Here is an 18,988-nt window from a genome sequence, read left to right on the forward strand (position 1 = left end):
AATGAAGTGAACTAATTAAGTGGAAGTTTCGGATTTCAACATAATGATAACTTATTATAATTTTTTCAGGAAAAAGAATTTTTGAGAACTATGCATTTTAGTTAACCTTTCTCGTGTGTTTCTCTTGAACGACATTTTACAACTACATATATAAAATAACTATAATTATCGCGATAACAGCATATTATACGTAAAACGTGTTGATTAATATCAGTACTTCTTAAGACGTTAAATGTAAAGTTATATAAAATTTAAAATATGCTTTTATAATGTTTTCTTTTTAATGGGTCCTTTATGATTAATTTAAATCCAAAAAGAACATTGGAAGGGGCAGTGTTTTCTTCTAGATAGGTCTCCACTGTCTAGATAATTGCTCATGTACCTTTTGCTTGCTCTGTCGATCACTGTCAATCTTTCATTAAAATTTTTATTTTTAATAATGTTACTGTGGTATGTTTTAATACAAAATATCGTTTACAAAGAATGTTACAATATGGAATTAAATTATATACGCTCCGATTATCTCGATTTTTGTTTCATTTATCATCGATGTTGGAAAATACCTACAGTCGATCAATAGTTCTGTTATCATCAGTACTAATACCAGATATTGTTGAAAAGTTTGCCATAATAAATCTTAGAGGGTGTAAGAAACACTCTTATTTCTTCTGAGGTTGGCATTTAAGAACATGAGATACGAAGTTCCATTCATTAACTAAGGACAAGATAGACCTGACGTTAAATGGGACTCCATAATTCACATTCTGATATACAGACCTTAAAAAAAAATCAGAGTAACTTCACGCCGCGATACTTGTAATTATAAGTCCGTTTGAACTATATGCTTGAACACGCTCCGTTTATTCACACAAAACTTCAGTTCAGTACTGGATTAAATAAACTTATGATCATTAAACTCATTTATCTGACCGTGAAATCTATTATATTAGATTCTTATATTCTTATATTATATTATTCTTATACTAGAAAGTAAAACAGAGTTGTGCATTAGAAAACATGTTTTAATAATTAGTTGTTGAGCAATAGTATATATTTAAAATTAAATTAAACAGACTTATAATTTATTAAAATATATTACCACGGGTGGTAAAAATCACAGATCTAGTAAAAAAATTTCGAGAAATCTGTAACCACTATAAATTCAAACATTATATATATATATAAGTAAATTCTGTTCGCTTCGGGATGGGTGTACATTCTTTACAAGTGGTCAATTTAATGTTTATATATTGCAATACAACTATTTGTGTCACAAAATAGCATTTAATAAGTCAACAATAGGTTAACACAATCCTAAGTACCAAAGAAGTGTAAATTTAGTTCTAGCTCGTAAAAAATATAAAAGTAATAAACGTGGTTATTGTAACAAATTGTTAAAGGTGGTAAGTTAGAATAAAAACTAACAAGTTATTTAATTTGATTGTGTTATAATGAAAAAACCTCTCTTCATGACATTAGTAAACACCGCGCATAGTCAAGAGGCGACTAACCTTTCGGAACATCGTTAACGGTATGTTATCGAGTATATACGGAACATTCGATTTGCGCGCGAACTCATTTTTCCTTGAACTTTCGCATTGTGAAGTTCGAAACAGAGCTTTTGCTTACTTATTAATGGTTTAATTATTAATTTCTAATATTTACACTATTATTTTATCATACTTAAGCTATTAATTCATAACATTAAACTTATTAATTTATAACAACTAAACTATTAATATATGACATTAAACTGATAATTTATAAAAATTAAGCTATTAATTTATAACATTAAAGTCATTAATTTATAACATGTTAACTATCAATTTATAACAATTATTTAATTACATTATGCTAATTTAATATTAATTTACAACAATTGCCCATTCATTGTTAAGAATCCCACTATTAATTTACCATCAATTTGTAACAAATGAATTAATGATTTATTTTATTTTATTTAACATGAACCAAACCTTTGAAACCTTTTAAATAACCCTTTATTTTTAAATTCATTTTTTAATTTTCAATACAATACTTAATTTTTCATTTAATTAATTCATATAAAGTCAGAGCCAATACAAAGTGTAACTATTAAGTGTCTATGAATGGAATGTAACTCTCCATGCCCGCACAAAACCAAGGAATCAAACCATATTCATAGGTTTGAGGAAGCAAATGCAATCAAATCGAATGTAACGCAATGAGATTTTGTCATCCATTCATGCGTATTACATTTGGTAAGTCGAGCTCAATGTTCAAATATGATTATTTGAGTCCACATACGAGTTAACTCCCTGGAGTTCTATCACATTCGTGCACATTTCAATAATATTTCAAAATTATTTCAAAATATTTTTTCCGAGATCCATTTTAGGATTTTATTTTTGTTTTAATGAATCTAAATTTATTGTCATGACTTATAGCATTCTCTGGTTTCGAAAACAATTATTCGTAAAATTACTGGAGAAACAAATATAATACGGTTAAATATTCTTAACAATTTTCTAAGGGCTATATCCTATACCCTTTAACAAATTAGGTATTAAATTATAATTAATAATAACTTTTGTTGCGATTATAGCATATCCTGTTCTATATTTTATTTATAATTTCATACAAGACTTTAATTCTAATTCAAACTAGTACTGTACTAAACCGATAACGTCGCATGCGACATAAAAATGCGTATGGGGAATCAAGCGACTATCAAGATGTGAAACTCAAAAGAGCATTGAATGTCATGTGTTTGTGATTGATGATTACACATTACACAGTTAGCAATAGTTATAATATGTACATATTTAATCTTAACCAACACCGCTATTAATGTTGCAACACAAACAAAAATTTATCTTTCGACGATGGTAAGGAAAAAGAGAAAATTATTAACATGTATTATTATTTTTAACAAAATGAATTTTATTTTGCATGGAAACAAAAAATGATTGTTTCTTAATCTACGCACAGGTACTACAGTCATGTAGTGTTCATGTTATAATTATAATATACAATATATAATACTAAAATTACATAAATATACAAGGCACATATACCTGCAACTTCTGATTATATCACATATACTTAATTAACTTGACATGTATTACTTATAGAGTAACGATTTATCAGAGATTTTGGATTGTATGTGACAATTAGACGATCATTAATGGTATCCTATATATAAAACTAGAGATATGATTTTCTTGGTATTAAAACAGTTTGTACAATTATACAGTTGTGAATTCTGTTTGGCTCTGTGAAGGATTGTGATATAAACCAGCCATGGATTCTTGCAAGGCTCTTAAGCATGCAACATGTGCTTTAAATCCACCTGCCCTTTCTGCTGAGGATTCAACGCGTACATGAGAGACGTATCCACGAGCTTGCAATTCTCTCCAACTAGGAGGTGTTGGGCCATCTGTCCCTTGTCTAATAGGAGTATAACAATACAGAGGACCTTCTTCGATCTTTGGTATGGGCATGTAACTCTGACCTCCTTGATTAGTAAATTTAATTCCTGTACTAAATTGAGTGACTTTAGCAGGTGCTGCTTTCTGTTCCTTCTTAGATGCTTGTATGACAGAGGCAAATGTCTCTACAATGCTCTTTGCATTTCCTTCTGAAAATGTAAGCTCATCTATTAATGCTTCCTTTTCACGGATCTTTTTCTTTTTAGCTTCAATTTCTTCTTTAGCTATTTCCAATCTTCTTTCTTCCTCTTTCTGCTTCTCTAACTCGATCATCTCTTCCAGTTCATATTCGTTTCTACCAATCTTAGATTTACTTTTTGTTATTTGATCTTTGTTGTCTCTTTTGTACTGTTCTATTTTCTTATTTGTTTCTACTACGTCAATATTATTAGCCAAGTTATATATTAATGTCTCAATTTCTTCTAAGTAATCATTGTATTCTCTTAACGTTGCAAAGTCCTCCTCCTTCTTGTTAAAGTCTCTAAGAATTCTTTTCCTGATGTTTACTTCCTTTTCTACCATAGGGTCCTCGAATAATTGGACACGAAAATTCGCTCTTCTCAGAGGAATTTTACATTCAGGACATGAGCCAGAACCTACAAAGATTATATGATAAGATTCTCTTAACGATTACTAACCTCGAAGATACTAACCTTTCAGAAATAACAAATCCACGCAGCTTTCACACAACGTGTGACCGCAAACGTTCACCATCATTTTTAATGATGGATTTCGATATTTGGTAGTTTTGCATCTTGGGCAAGCTTGATCATCCATTTTTACGAGGTACGAAAAACAAGTACGTAAACTTATAGGAACCACAGTTTGCTTTCGCAGACTGATCGATCGGTTAAAGAGTAAAAAAATTCACATTCCGACGTATGACATAATTTTTAAATTCTAATCAATTGAATCACTCCGTATAGCTAAACATCCAAAATACGATAACATTTTTATATTTGGATGTCCTGGCAAAGGATTCGTAATATTGTCATTCCGTGACTTAACCTATAAAACTTGAAATTTCACATTACTACCATCTTGAAATTTGAAACTCGAACCACAATCGATATTGTAACATCGAATAATGAAGCTTCTACTATCGAAATCATTGATATCGAAAATGTTCATAACCACACAAACTAAATGCTTATTAAGCATAATATATAGTATTTCCATAAATTAATTGTCATATATAATTCATCAATTAACTGATTACAATGCAACGTTACGATTTAGTAACGAGTCTATAATGTTACAAATGTAAGATACAAATTCTATTATAGCGCTAAATAATTGTTTATATCCTCATTGTTAAAGAAATGTTTGTATCAGATCGAAGAATAATTTCAATGTAATTCGAGGAATTATAGCTGTATTTCTCCGTTTTTATTCTTTGCTCTTAAGCGCCTAAACCGTAAATAAATTAGAAGATAAACTTATCGGAAAAACGTGCACTGCATGTTTTATCATCGACTGAATCTGCGCTTTTTCCACTACTTTCGATCATCGCGTACTGTTACGTGATTACCGAGGCAAAAAGAAGAAAGAAAAGAGGGAAAGAAATCTCTCACGAAGAGAGAAAACTCAAGTCGAATCCCTTGATACCAAAGCTGTACGTCTTTTGTGCGTTTCACTTCTAACGATTTAGGGCATCGATTTCTCTTTCAATTCCATCGTGTAAATTATACATTAAAAAGCAGCAGAAAAGGGACGCGATGCATGTCCATTATACTCGACAGAACAAAAGGGGGTGGTGTGCTTTGGTACTTCCTAAAGCTTCTCCTTGTTTCTTCTTTCCAACGACTGATACTACAAACGCCCATTATTCAACCTCTTCTTGTAAAACCATCTTGACGTTCAGTGAAAAATGTGCAACGACGTTCCTTAAGTAAACGTAGATATACCCAACATCTGTCCCGCTAACACGAAATATCCGAGATTAGCCAGAATCTTGTTCCATGGAAGATTTCCTAAAGTGAGCACCCTATCTCAGTCTTTTCTCGTCCCAAGCAGATTCACATAATGTCTTTTTTGAACGGCAAATTTTCTCGAGATTTACGCGTATCGTTTGTATCTATACGTATATATATCTGTATATCATGTATCTAACATAATTGTATCCAACATAGTTGTATCTATAACACGCTATATGATATTTACATATTTAAAGGATTGACGTTTCAATTATTAAATTTGAATAAATACAACAGAAATATAATTCATAGGTTTTCATTAATTGTTTATTAAATGTAATAAATGACAAAATTCAAAAATCCGAAAATGACGGAAAGTGATTTCGATTTCTTTTGAAAATTTATTTATCAAACGTACGTTCAAAGAGGTCATGGTAATACATTGATAGTCGCAAACACCGCATAAACGACAAATATTTTGGCATTTTTAAAGCGAGCATTACGATGAGTATAGTACGATATTCGATAGCCAGGTCCGAGCAATTTCAACGGTCAAAAACATTCGAGGAAACAGCCTCGTTTTGTTTACTGTCTTTCATACGGACCGCGATCGAAGCGATAAGCTCGATCCAGCCCGTTTACGTGGAAAACGATGCAAAAGACTGACTCCTCTCTCTCTCTCTCTCTCTCCTCTTTTACCTTTCTCTCTTTTACTCTTACTTTGCGTTGCGCTGCATGAAATTTGTTACGGTGCATAACGTGTGTTGGTGCGTGTGACACGTGTACGACAATGACGACGACGAGGACGACGATCGGTCCAGTATGGAATTCGATTCTTGACTAGGGATGCTGCACGCTCACCCCGTTATGCATCGTTGTGTGCGTGCCTGTAATAGAACTAAAGGGATACGCTTGCGCCGGACGATGTCTACCCCATCTTCCCGTTGACTTCGGGTGAGGGAAAGCGGGGCGTGTGCAAGGACAGATGGCAGGGCGTCTCTCCCGGGCCGTGTCGCATGCACTGTCAGTTTCGCTCGGATACTCGTACACGAGTTTTATCGTGCTCTGTCTACGCTCGCCGCGCTCCTCGTTCAACGTACCAAACTCACTAAGGAGAGAAGATCCATCCGCGCACACGCTTCAGACGCATACTCCTCTTTTTCCAATTCGTTCGACAACACGGTCCATGAATCAGAAGAATTAGATCATCTACTTTACGTTAATCGTTCGCTTCGTTTAATAACGAAATACGAGTAGAACGTGAGATTACACCTAGACTTCTCTGTTTTTTCCACCGCCCGTTGCTACGTACAGAAGAATGAAAATCAGTTGAGATCGTTCGATTTGCATAGTAGAATATATATTATAAGAACACGGTGTACAAGTCGTCGAATGAATATCCCTTTCTTTTAGTTGTTTTTGTTCGTCAATTTCAAAGAACGCGAAGAAGTAAAAAAGAGAGGTTTTGTTCATCTATGTACCGTTGGTCAATTAAGTAGTTCACGGATAAAGACACGTTCCAGCGGGAAGAGAGAAGCACTAGTGTCACGTAAGTGGGAGTGAGACGGACTATTATGGGGAAGAAGTATCGGGGGCGATTTCTATGCATGCCAACGCGTAGATCTCGAATAGCGGAGACATAATGGCGACATTCAGTGAAAAACTAAAGGAAAATCGGATGCTTATCGATTCGTATCTCTTTTCACGAGTTTGATCTCTACACTAGTCTTTGTATCGCGAAATGCTGTATCGAACGCTCGACTTTGGATTATTGCACCATACCAGGGAGAAGATTAAAGCATCGCGGATGGGATGGATCGGTTCGATGGAAATAATTGATAAGTGAAAGTCTGGTCTCGAGGAAGAGTGATCGCGGAGAACGCGAAAACTCCTTTATCTCCCACTATCTCGTCTCGTATAAACCTCGTATTACTATTCCATTCCTTTTCCTTTTTCCCATACATCTCGCCGGTTGAAACAAAGATTGTGGTGGATTTTTTTGAAAAACGCGACGGTTCTATCAAGCGACATCGTGGATCGAATATGAGAGAGAGAAACAAAAAATGAAGAGTTTATTTTTTACTCTGGGTCTATTGTTTTCGGGTAAGTGGAAATTCATCAGCCACGTGTTTAACTGTTCAAGGCGGATTGTTTTTTGAATCGGTTTGCGTAATCGTAGTTTGCCCGAACAATGATGCTTTTTAAAACGATTTAACTGAATTTTCACCCCGCCACTCAACCTCGCCGCCGTGGTTTGAAAAGAATTTCTCTTTGAAAAATTGTTTAGATTGAAAATAATGGGTAATGAGAAAAAGAGGTAATTTCTCGTGTGTATACCCTGCTGATTGCAAGCGGTATGAAACGGGGCGAATAAAGCACGCCGTTTCAAGTACAACGAATACGAATATAATCGCGGTTACACGAGCAACGACGGGTACCGCGATGAAAATATTGGGAACATTCGTTATAATAACGCGACGGCTGCTGCTGCTACTCGGGGTGCGATATATTTTTCCACGGGGATACGCACAAAAGAGAGAAAAGTGATAGAACGGGTTGCCAGCGATAGTTCACTGCCACGTATTATGAGATAAAGTAGTTTCTGAAACTGCTGCGTTGAAACTTTACCGAGTTACTTTAATACTTTATGACGAAACGTAGGCAAGGTCTATGTCCGAAACCGAAAATAGGAGATGCACGTATATGTGTACGTGCAGATATACATATGTACGTATGTATTATATACGTGGCCTTTTACCGCGTACCACTTCGGGACACGTTAAAATGATTTCTTGCCACTTCTGGCCCGTATATCGTACACGCCTCCTCTGGCGCGTACGAGAGTTCCGCGGTAAACACGAGGAGTTAACAAAATTCCGATAACGAATGACGAAACGTGGCGAACATTTCCTCTTTTCTCTATTCTACTCGCGATTTCCGGCCTTATAGCGGTTCGCGGTGCAGCGAAGCACGGGAAATAATCTTTCGGGTCAAAGAACAATCCACCGCAATCTGGAGATTGAAGCGAGCCCATTGAAAGCTGCTTTTCTCTGCATTTATATGTGTTTGTTTCTATGTATGTGTTTGTGTGCGTGCGTGTATATATATATATATAAATATATAATCTTTACATGTACGCGCGCGAGATTGTTTTGGTTTTGTTCCGTGTATGTTTCTTCTTAAAGTGCAAAGACTTGCCCGGAGCACATCCGATTCCGAGATGCACGAGAATCGGGCACTGGAACCACTCGACCGTGGACCTTACTTTGACATCTCAGCGTCACGGAATGTCACCGCGTTGGTTGGCAAAACGGCCACCCTCACCTGTCGAGTACGGAATCTGGGCGATCGTACGGTAGGTAATCTCTCCTCTATTAAAGATGCGAGTCACGTGGTCTCTGTCCGCGAACGAGATTATCGGCTGTCAGCAACGGATAGAAATTCGATAATTCGCAGAGATTTTTCTCTTCGTAATTACTTTCGCTTGGAAACGTTAATGGGATGGCAACAGCAGCGCCTTTCAAGCTCAGGTATATGTGTTCGATGGAGTTAATGACGATTTTCAAAGAGAGTATAATGCGGTTGTGTTTCTGAAAGAAAGAAAAAAGCGAAAGAATCGGTCTGGTATATACTGCATAATGTGGCGAAATGTACAATTTAAGTTCGGCCATTAGACGGTTACGGTATAACGGAGTCGAAGTTAGCTATCGCGATACAGATAGGTACAAGAACGAAGTTTCCTATTTCTTTTCTATCGTTCGTTTTTCCGTTACCTATAGTTCCCCTATTTACCGGAGAAATTTAAGTAAAACAGAAAGCTTTTGCTTTTTCATAATATGCACGGCCGAGCAGTTTTTATTTCGCGCACCCTCCACTCCTTCCACCTATCCCGTCTCCTTTAATCCCTGTCCGTGCTTGCTCTTCAACCTTTCTTTCGCGAAGCACCGATAACGCTGTACAAAGTGCACTTTGTTTTCAAAAAAGTTTTTTTTTCTCTCTCTCTTCGTCTCTCTTTTTTTTTCGTTCTACCTTTTCTTCTTTCTATGCTGTTGCTGGGGTCACGCAAGTCAGAAATCTCTCATTAGAGAAGAAAGGATATTATGGTATACCGAAAAAAGCACTGTCGACTTAACAGGCATAGCGAGAGCACGCGAAGAGATCACGTGTCGTGCGGTAAATGCACATATCAGGGTTCCATCAAGCTACTTATGGGATCCGGTGCATAATTCATCGCGGTACACGCGCGTGTCCTTTTCGAAAGTCTACTGCTCAGTCTGCCGTTTCAAGCGAACGCTATAATTCTCATGCAAACCCAGCCAGCCCATCTTCAGTCAGCTTTAATTGCAAGTAACGTTTTAAGCTCTACTTGAATTTTAAATAGCTACTGGTTAATCACAATCGGTCAGAATACTATGGGCAAGGTCTTGAGTAAGTGCGTTTTATAAAAGCCTAACAAGGTGGCGTTTCATCCGTCTCCGTATATATAGCCAGGACCCACGGTTATCCGTCACGACTTTTTCGTTAATATTCTTTTGTGCGATGACGACGCGATGTACCGATTATCGGTATGTCCTAAATACTAATTTGTAGTCTATTTAGAAGCACACAAGAGCGCGCGCGCATGCCAGGGAAACGAGGTTTAACGAGCCAGAACAACAAATGGCATTAAACCATCAGCGTGCAATCAATGACGATCGCTGAAGGCGTGAAGTACGAACGTTTTACTCTGACTCTATGAGTGTGAGAGAGAGGGAGAGAGAGAGAGAGAGAGAAAGAGGGAGAGAGGAACAGAGAGAGACAGGGAGAGACAGACAGACAGAGAGTCTATACATCGAATGATGCATATTCAACGATTTTCATGTACATATATATACACATGCATATCGGATCGCATTTTGTTCCGGTATGTGCGTCGTATACGTGAGACCCACACAGACAAAAAGTTTGTCATGTAGCGGATAACGTTAATAATTATTTAGTCGACAACAATCGGTGTGTCCAACTGATGCAAATTGATGTTTGTGAATATATCAGGACGCGTTACAGGAGCATTAATTATAGTTATCTACGCTGTCGTTGTTGTCCTGGCAACATCACATTTCTTACGGTGCGCACGTGTACACACACCTGTGATACGTGTCATCGGCGCGGGATTCCCATCGAGCGGTTTTTACGCGTCAGATAATATGAGAATCAGAGGGATACGTTACACAGTTTTTTGAACATTCCCTGAAAAATACGGTACAGTAAATCTCTATGATTGTCCGCGTTTCCTTTTTTTTCTCTTTCCTCACCCCTGGTTGGAGGAAAACTCTATTGTTCGAATTAACATCGATACGCGTATTAGCCACGGCTTAAAAAAACATTCCTCGGTTATTCGATGGAAAAGTCAACAAATAATCGGTATATACGACTATCTCTCGGTAGCCGATAGAGAATATTATTTAAACGGACCGCCGCTTATCGGATATCAGAGATGGAATCAATTTCCAGCAGTTATTCATGCGAATTGATAGTTAAACGCAAGTGTTCGATTTCAACTTTAAATAGTTTCACACGCAAAATTACACGTCGATGGTCGTTTTATTATTCAACGGCATCTACTTACACGTGATAGCACCGCTGGCCACCATTGATCCGCTTTCAAGTCTGCTTTATGTTCACCTTATGAGATTTGTGCTTACTACGTGTTTTGATCCCTTCTATGCTACAACACGTGTATACGTGTATATATATATATATGGCATATACCTGTCCTGTATGTAGGTTTCCTGGGTAAGGCACAGGGATATCCATCTTTTAACTGTTGGCGTTGAAACGTATACATCCGACCAAAGATTCGTGGCATCACACTTTCCCAGAACCGAAGACTGGACGCTTCAAGTGAAATATCCTCAGCGTCGTGATTCCGGGATCTACGAGTGTCAAGTGTCAACGACACCACCGATCGGCCATTCGATGCATCTCTCCGTCGTCGGTAAGTTCACATCTATGCTGTTCTTTACTCTTCATTCGTGTATTTGTGTTTCGCAATCTTCCCGTCGCATCAGCCTGTCTCTCTTGTTTCGTCACCGGATACTCGTTAATTTCATTTCAGTCGAACGGCTATCGAATGGACGACCAACGTGTCCATAAGCAATTGTACAATTTGCCGCGTGCAATCAAGCGTAGCTATAGAGAATTTTTTCGCAATTTTGACTTTACTGTGAATTTCAATTAAACAGTTGTCTTTTTCCTCGTCAATTGTACGTGCAGCCAATTTGTGTGCACAGCATCGCCGCGTGAATTTCGCCTTATGAAAGAGGAACATAGTGTATGTTTTATATATTCCCTTCCTCATTGGCCGGTTTAGTTTCACATCGTTCTTTTCTTGTTTATTTTTGTTCGATTCGAAGAGAAATTATTACGTATGGTGAGTCATATTTTCCTTTATTTTCTATTGTCCAGAACCTGTCACGTCGATCGTTGGAGAACCAGAGATGTTCATAAACAAGGACAGCACCATGAATCTCACTTGCGTGGTACGTCACAGCCCCGAACCACCGACCGCCATTTATTGGACCCATGACCACGAGGTATTGCATTTTTGATATATGACTGTATATACGTGTGTATACATTGTGTGTGTGTGTGTGCGTGCGTGTGTGTGTTGCGCAAATCATTTTATGCCCGTTCGTATAAATTATCGCAGAAAAAGAAAGAGCCGAAAGTAGGGCGAGCAGAACGTTATTGATCACCATTAACGTGAGACACGGATAAACGTATATAACTTTAATCCCGATCGCAAGAACACGGAGTCGTGTCTTTTTTCATATTTTCTGTTACCTATATCGGTATAGTAGTATCCGATAACAATAACAGAGGAATCCTGTTAAAATCAGATCAATTAATGGGAACGACGTTCAACGTGTAATTTTAATAAATTCAATTTCATATTAGCAGAAAAATTCCCAAGTCATATAGAAACTACGAAACGATAACGGGATAAAATATAGGGTGCGATGACGGGAGAAGAGGGCGAAAACAGAATTTTCTACGCTAGGTACAGTGAATTACGAAACATTGTTCGCACGACGCAAGATCGGAGTCAGAAGTGGTCATATCGGCCACTTAATTATGTAATTTTTTCTAACTAGGTTAAAGGAATATTTGAGGGAACCACCTGCCTCCAGAAGCAAGGTTAATTTTCCCAACCGCCACGTTTCCATTTTTTTCTTTTCCTTTCTTTTTCCTCTCCCTCCCCTCCCCCCACTTTCTTTCATACTCGTTTCTCTCTCTGTTCTCGTTTTTTTAATTTCCTCCCTGCTAACGAGTATCCTTTTATACACGTATTACCAACGAGGCGAGCGAATTCCCGCGAATAGACTCGAAATTATTCAAATTGTAGTTTACGAAATGAATTATTCAATTATTTCCCGAAGAAGCGGTCGCCACGCTCCACGGCATACGGAACGAGAACCGCGGCTTTCGTCCGTGTCTTTACAAATTTACGCTCTCACTGAATTTTGATCGCGTTGGAATTCCCGAAAACTCCTTTTCCTCGCTACTATCGTCGTCCTCGTTCATTTTTACGGGAAAGTTTCCTTACCCTGTTCTGGAACTGTATTCCGAATCAAATAGTATTCAATTACGAAACGATTCTTTCTCTTTTGCAGTCCCCCGGTATCTTGTATGTATCATTGATATTCAATTAGCGGTAGCCCGTTTTATTATTCATTTCATTACCAGGTCTAGCCTCTTAATCAACTTCTACACCCTTATCTCTAACAACTCCGGTATCTTAGAGTGGATTCTTCGCTTGAAGGCAATGAATAAAACTATCTCACCAATTCGTCTACCTAATTCCTCCGTCTCAATACTTTTCGTTCGTTTCTCTCTTCCTCTTCATTTTCACTTTTTTCTTCTTTTTCCCTCAAATCCTTTTGCACATACACCCCTCTTTGTTTCCAACCTTTTCTACATTCCTTTTTACAATTCCACCTCGTTCCTCTCTTTTCTTCTTCTCTTCCTCTCTTCCTCTATCTCTTGAACTTCCTCCTGTTTCCCCTCCTATACACATCTGCCTCGTCCATCCTTTTCCCACCCAACGAAGCATTGTCTTTTCCGTCCATCCTTCTTAAGAGTGTCAGTTCTCTCTGGCAGCTGGCTCTTTGTGTACCACCGCGTCTGTCTTTACAATTCGCAGGCTTTTCCACTGTCTTTCACTCATTTTTACTCTCGTTCCTCTTCCTCATGCCCATTATCTCTGTCACCTTCCATGCAACAGAGCACGCCCACTTTCCCGCTCTATCCTTCGGTCCGGTATACGCAATTTTCCATCGTCCCTCCAACTGCTGTCCCCTACCCCCTACCCCACTTACCTCCTGTCCTCTCGTTTTCATCTTTTCTATCCCATCGTTCTCCTCCCCCTCTCCTCTCTTCATTCGCATCCACGCTCTTCATCCGTGTTCTCACTCTTTATCCCCACCATTACTACTCTAGCGTTCTCTACCTACCCTATCGACTTTACAGTGCTCAATGTCTCCCTTTTTCTCTCATATACTGTCCTTTCTTCGTCATTCTACCAACTCGTCCCTCCCCTACACGCCACCACTCCTCTTCACCGTTATTTATCTCGCCTATTCCCCCTTCAAACAGGCTGCTTCTGGTGTATCAGTTCTCGTCCCTCTTCCACGCATATCCCTCTCGTTCAACGCCAGACAGTGTGTCAACACCTGCACTACACACACTATGGCCTTCGTGTTGCCTTTCTTCCCTTTTTTCTTCCCCTTGCTTTCTTCTTCGCTTTTTTTTTCAATTTCCTTCTTCTTTTAACTCTTCGATTTGGATTAGGTTTATCCCTCCCTTGTAATTTGATGTTTTATTTGTTTTATTTATTTCGTTAGAGTAGATTTCTATTCACGTGACTCTGTTGGTGGGTAAATAATTTGTACATATGTGATGTGTTGTAACATATGTGAACTTAGATTATATTGTGTAGCAAATTAGCCCTGTTGTTATTACATGTATTGTTGTAAATATAGAAACGAGACGAATTTATGTTATTAACCAACATAATTGAAGTTCGTATAACAGACGTTCACGTTAGTGTGCATGAGTTCAACTGCCAGCAGTTAGCTTAACCTATTAGCTGAGTTCAATGAGAAATGGCTATAATCAAAACATTAAGAATGAATCAAATGGATCGAGTTTCACCTTTGTAAATCTATTTTTCAAATTTTCAGCTGGAATCTAAACGCAGTATAATATACAAATATACTATATCGTATGTAAGGCAGTTATTACGTATGAGAGGTTAGGAATCCGTTTCACGAATTAAATTATCTTCTCTGATTAATAGGTTAATTATTAAAATTTCCTTCAAATAAATAAAGGTTTTTTTCATCTATCTTGCGACTCTTTTGATTGTATATTTGTTTTAGTATTTTACGTTGTTACTTCTTGAGTTGTCAATAGAGTACACTAGTGATGAATATTCGTGGTCGTTGTAGGTGTTTCAAGGGAGGTAGCATTGTTTGAGGAGGGATTGTGAGTTTTGCAAGTTCGGTTTGGAGAAGTTTGCGATGGGATTAACTGCATGATTGTGTCGACGCTGTTTCTGTCGCGTGGGCCGTACTAGTCGTACATGCACCACGGCAGAGCGTGGATGGATATCTGGATTTAAAATCTTTTGCAAAATGGCGCATTGCTATAGAGATATTAAGAATTGTTGATTTATATAGGGACTTGGCGATTAGGTATCTTTCTCTTATTCATAAAGGTTATTCTATACTAAGATTCTGGTGGACATAAATTTATCGTTAGCAACAATGAAACAGATACTATTCACATCATTGTATTGTATCGTTTGGTAGAAATGTAAAAAAATCAGTTATAATTATTAAAAAGTAGCGTTCAATGTAGCAGTCAAACACACGCAAATAAAATTCTATTCTTTAACAATTATAATTAACTTTTGTATATCGTATCTATACATGTGAAAATATTATTACTATAGCAGTTAAATATACAAAGGACACGAAAATTAAAGACTTTCAAATATTATGATATTATTTTTGGTTAATGTTTTAATATCTTGAGTTTTCATATTTTTTATACTTTTAACTGCAATAGTAATATTTTGTGACATATACATCTATATCTACAATGAGATATCGCATATTTTTCGACCTAGCGAGAAGGCAGTATCCAATTTTTAAAAATAAACGTAACAGGTGAGATATTTCTTTATTTAAACAGTCAAATTTTTTAATAATTTCACTGTACAGATTTATGTGCCACAAGAATCACTAAATTTTCATTAAAACAGTTATTTTTTATTTACTATTTTCACAGTTGCAAAGATATTTTGATCGAATCGTAAAATATGTGTATACGAATTTGTAGGAGATGTTTTCTCTTTGAAGCATTTAAAAGTAGCATGAAAATAGGAAAAAACGTGGAGCTGCGCGGCGAAAACGGGAAGTCACGAAGAATCAGTCCCGCGGGCGTTAACCAGACTTCCGGCGTAATTAATTTCCGATCGATGAGAAAGTTAGCGGAAGATTTAATGTTCCTAGAGTTATTACATTCCTTCCAAACTCTTCACCGGAAGTATAAGTATATCCCTTGGGAGGAAAATCCCTTCAAAACGATTTCTCTAATTATATCCTTTATCGAAGGTCACAGAAGTACAACGCTTTTCATAAGTCGCCAAACATTTACCAGGTTTAATCTTTTAAGACATATCTATTGATATAGACTGGCTTATAAAAGTATTTGGATGTTTATCATAAAAACTTTTATGTTCATATTGTATTTACTGTATAAAACATTTTAAAATTTTATTAGCATTGTAAGAAGACACAATACACGACATAATATGATAGTGGCCTTTGTTTGAATAGAGGAGTGTTAGCAATAGTAAAAGAACTCCTATTTAATTTTCATGGTAGAAGCGAAATAAAATATGAAGGATATATAATTTTCCATTCTTTACCTCTTTTCATTAATTCAAGCATGATTTCAAAAGATATAGTGAATTTTATTGTAAATAAATATGATTGAATGTACACAATTTTCGAATGAACAGTTAAACTTAACCTTAAAGTGTATATTGCATATCTAGGAAAGATAAAAAATAATTATCTATTTTTGATGTATATGAATTTTTTCTTGAACAAGTATATAATTTCTTATTACAAGTTATATAATTTTTCTTAAAACAGGTCTATGATAAGATTTTTGAGATATAATATAATTTAGTTTTCCTTCTATTACACCCGGTTAATAAGTGTCAGCTTCATCTTGTAATTATAACGGTCATTTATCCCTAGCCTGAATGTATAGTTGGTGGAAGAGATATAGTGAGGTCGTAAATTAAGGTATTAATCGGCGGACCCAAGAAAAAGATTAATGGACTACATATCTCATTAAAAAAAAGTTATATAATCCTCTATTCTTTTTCTAGATCTAAGTGCATTATAGTTCGTATTGTTATAGTATTTATTGCTAAAAAACGAATCTATTTCGAAAAGACAAATAATAATTGTTGAATAATTTGACGAACTATTATAAATATCCACTGTGTTACTGTATATCGTGCTTTCTATATGTAGGGTCTACAGGACGAGTTAATTCCGTTACTCTCATAATTAGCTAATCCTACTAATAATAGCAACTTATGTTACCGTGTTTTAAAAATATACAAATTAACGCATGGTAGTGATATATCTGATTTCTGAATGGTAGTATATTTTTCTTACGTCACGACTACCGTTAATCTTGAGAAACATTCGCCATCTTCACTGTGTACTTTCCTTTTATCAAGTTTGTATGATTGAACCTAACCTATCTTGTTATTGCAATTAGACTACCGCTTTGCTTCTATAATTAGTTAATCCTATTAGCGACTTGTATGCACATTTAAAGATCATTTAAATTAACACATGCAACTGATGTGAGTATCCATCGATTTATGAATTAGATATATGTATTGTATATTTCATGTTTCACATTCATCCTATTGCTACCCTTCCGATTCTCCTAATTCCAACGAGACCGATTTCTTTTCCGTTATTATTTTCCTGTCCAATACCATTTCTACTATATTCAATAAGGCAATGAACCAATTAGTCGATAAAAAAACTTTTTCGATCTCCAACTTCCCCCACCACTACTCTTTCCTCTCCTTCCCCTCCTTTCCTCCTTCGACCAAAGTGCTCCACCTATTCTTTTTTCGTCTGTTCCAACTTCAGCAGCGTCCATTTTTACTTCTTGCTCAAACTCTTCCTTTTGTTATTTTTCCTCCGACCACCTTTTAGGCGGGTTTCCACCGGGGAGTTTCTCTTTCACGATTCACTCGACGCCCATCGTGGACGAGGTGACCGTGCAGAACGATCGGATTAATTTTTTTTTTTCCCCTTTTCCTTCTTCTTCTTCCCCTTTTTTCTTCTTCTTCTTCCTTTTCTCTTTTTTGTCGTTGAAATCCATGAGGCTTATGAATCAATTTTTTAATCACTCGATTACATCAACCATCAGTTCCGTTTCCGATATAGACATAGCTGCTTTTCCTTTTTCTTTTTCTTTCTCTATTTTTTCTTTGACTTCTTCTTTTTCTTTGTCGTTATAATCCACGAGGCCTCTGTATCAATATTTTAATCACTCGATTACATCAGCCATCAGTTTAGTTTCCAATACAGGTACTGCTGCATTTTATTTCTTTTTCTTTCTCTATTTTTTGCTTGATTTCTCTCGTTTTTTTCCATCGTTGAAATCTATGAAGCTTATGAATCAATATCTTAATCATTCGATTACATCAACCATCAGTTTCGTCCCCGATACAGACATGGTTGCTCTTTTTCTTCTCCCTCTACCTCTTTCTCTTTTTCTATTTTTTGTTTGATTTCTTCTTTTTTTTTTTTTTCGTCATTAAAATCTATGAGGATTATGAATTAATTATTTAATCACCCGATTACATCAGTTGCCAGTTCCGTTTCCGGTAAAGACAGGTTCTTTTTCTCCTTTCGCTGCTTATTACGATTACCTTTTTCGAATACTTCGTTAAACTTCCACGCCAACTACTCCATCTAACACGATCTTTCTCTCATTCACGCACACAGCTTCACTACATTCGCCTGTCTAAGTAAGAACATCTTTCGTTAGTTAAACATAACTTTGCTGTGAGTTGTGAGGGTAAGGTTGTCGTTTCCTTCATTGTTGGAGTTGTGTTCTTCTTCTTTTGTTGGGTCACTGTTTGTTTGTTCTTTAAGAGAGAGAGAAAGAGAGAGAGATTTGAGGTTGGGATTGGTTTGATACACTTTAGGCTTCGTTACTTTTTTAGTAATTTTTCAAAGTAATATTTATGGAACGATGCGAAAAGTGAGGTTAAGTAGAGTAAAATGTAAAAATAGATAGATATCGATATCGAGATTGAACAATTTCAGTACCACCATTCGCATTTTTGATCGTACGAAATTTTCAAATTTTAATTCTTCAACATTTTCAAAATTTCAAATTCTCATACTTCTAAAATTCATCGTGCAATGGTATCATGTTTACTCAAATTCTATGCGCTACTTTACTGCTTGGTCCTTGATTGGTTATTTACGATACTAAAAACAA

At 36.5% G+C, this 18,988-nt stretch overlaps 2 protein-coding genes across 7 annotated transcripts in view; one reads left to right on the forward strand and one right to left on the reverse strand.

The window, feature by feature from the left end:
- Positions 1-2,898: 2,898 nt before the first annotated feature.
- LOC126867477 (CDK-activating kinase assembly factor MAT1) lies at positions 2,899-4,577 on the reverse strand. The gene is made up of 2 exons (XM_050621952.1): positions 4,124-4,577; positions 2,899-4,066 (listed from the first exon to the last, which is right to left on the reverse strand). Exons 1-2 carry the CDS (start codon positions 4,245-4,247, stop codon positions 3,228-3,230), a joined length of 963 nt encoding a protein of 320 aa, XP_050477909.1. The 5' UTR covers positions 4,248-4,577; the 3' UTR covers positions 2,899-3,227.
- A 1,206-nt stretch (positions 4,578-5,783) lies between these two features.
- LOC126867497 (lachesin-like) overlaps positions 5,784-18,988 on the forward strand; it is a 61,857-nt gene continuing 48,652 nt past the window's right edge. For 3 of the 6 annotated variants that reach the window (XR_007690328.1, XR_007690329.1, XM_050622011.1), the window contains exons 1-4: positions 5,784-7,489; positions 8,572-8,741; positions 11,153-11,363; positions 11,834-11,961. Coding sequence is in view for 3 of the 6 variants with exons in the window: in XM_050622011.1 (XP_050477968.1) it covers positions 7,450-7,489; positions 8,572-8,741; positions 11,153-11,363; positions 11,834-11,961 (549 nt within the window). In the remaining 3 variants the exon portion in view is untranslated. The remainder of the gene's footprint in view (positions 7,490-8,571; positions 8,742-11,152; positions 11,364-11,833; positions 11,962-18,988) is intronic. The other 3 variants (XM_050622027.1, XM_050621995.1, XR_007690325.1) reach the window with 3 other exon arrangements.

Source organism: Bombus huntii, chromosome 1 (assembly GCF_024542735.1).
Source record: "Bombus huntii isolate Logan2020A chromosome 1, iyBomHunt1.1, whole genome shotgun sequence".
Classification (NCBI taxonomy): Eukaryota; Metazoa; Arthropoda; class Insecta; order Hymenoptera; family Apidae; genus Bombus; species Bombus huntii.

Coding starts and splice junctions, on each gene's coding strand:
- LOC126867477 (XM_050621952.1), bottom strand. CDS start 4,247: ATGGATGATCAAGCTTGCCCAAGATGCAAAACTACCAAATATCGAAAT. Junction 4,067..4,123: donor GGATTTGTTATTTCTGAAAG/GTTAGTATCTTC, acceptor TAATCTTTGTAG/GTTCTGGCTCATGTCCTGAA.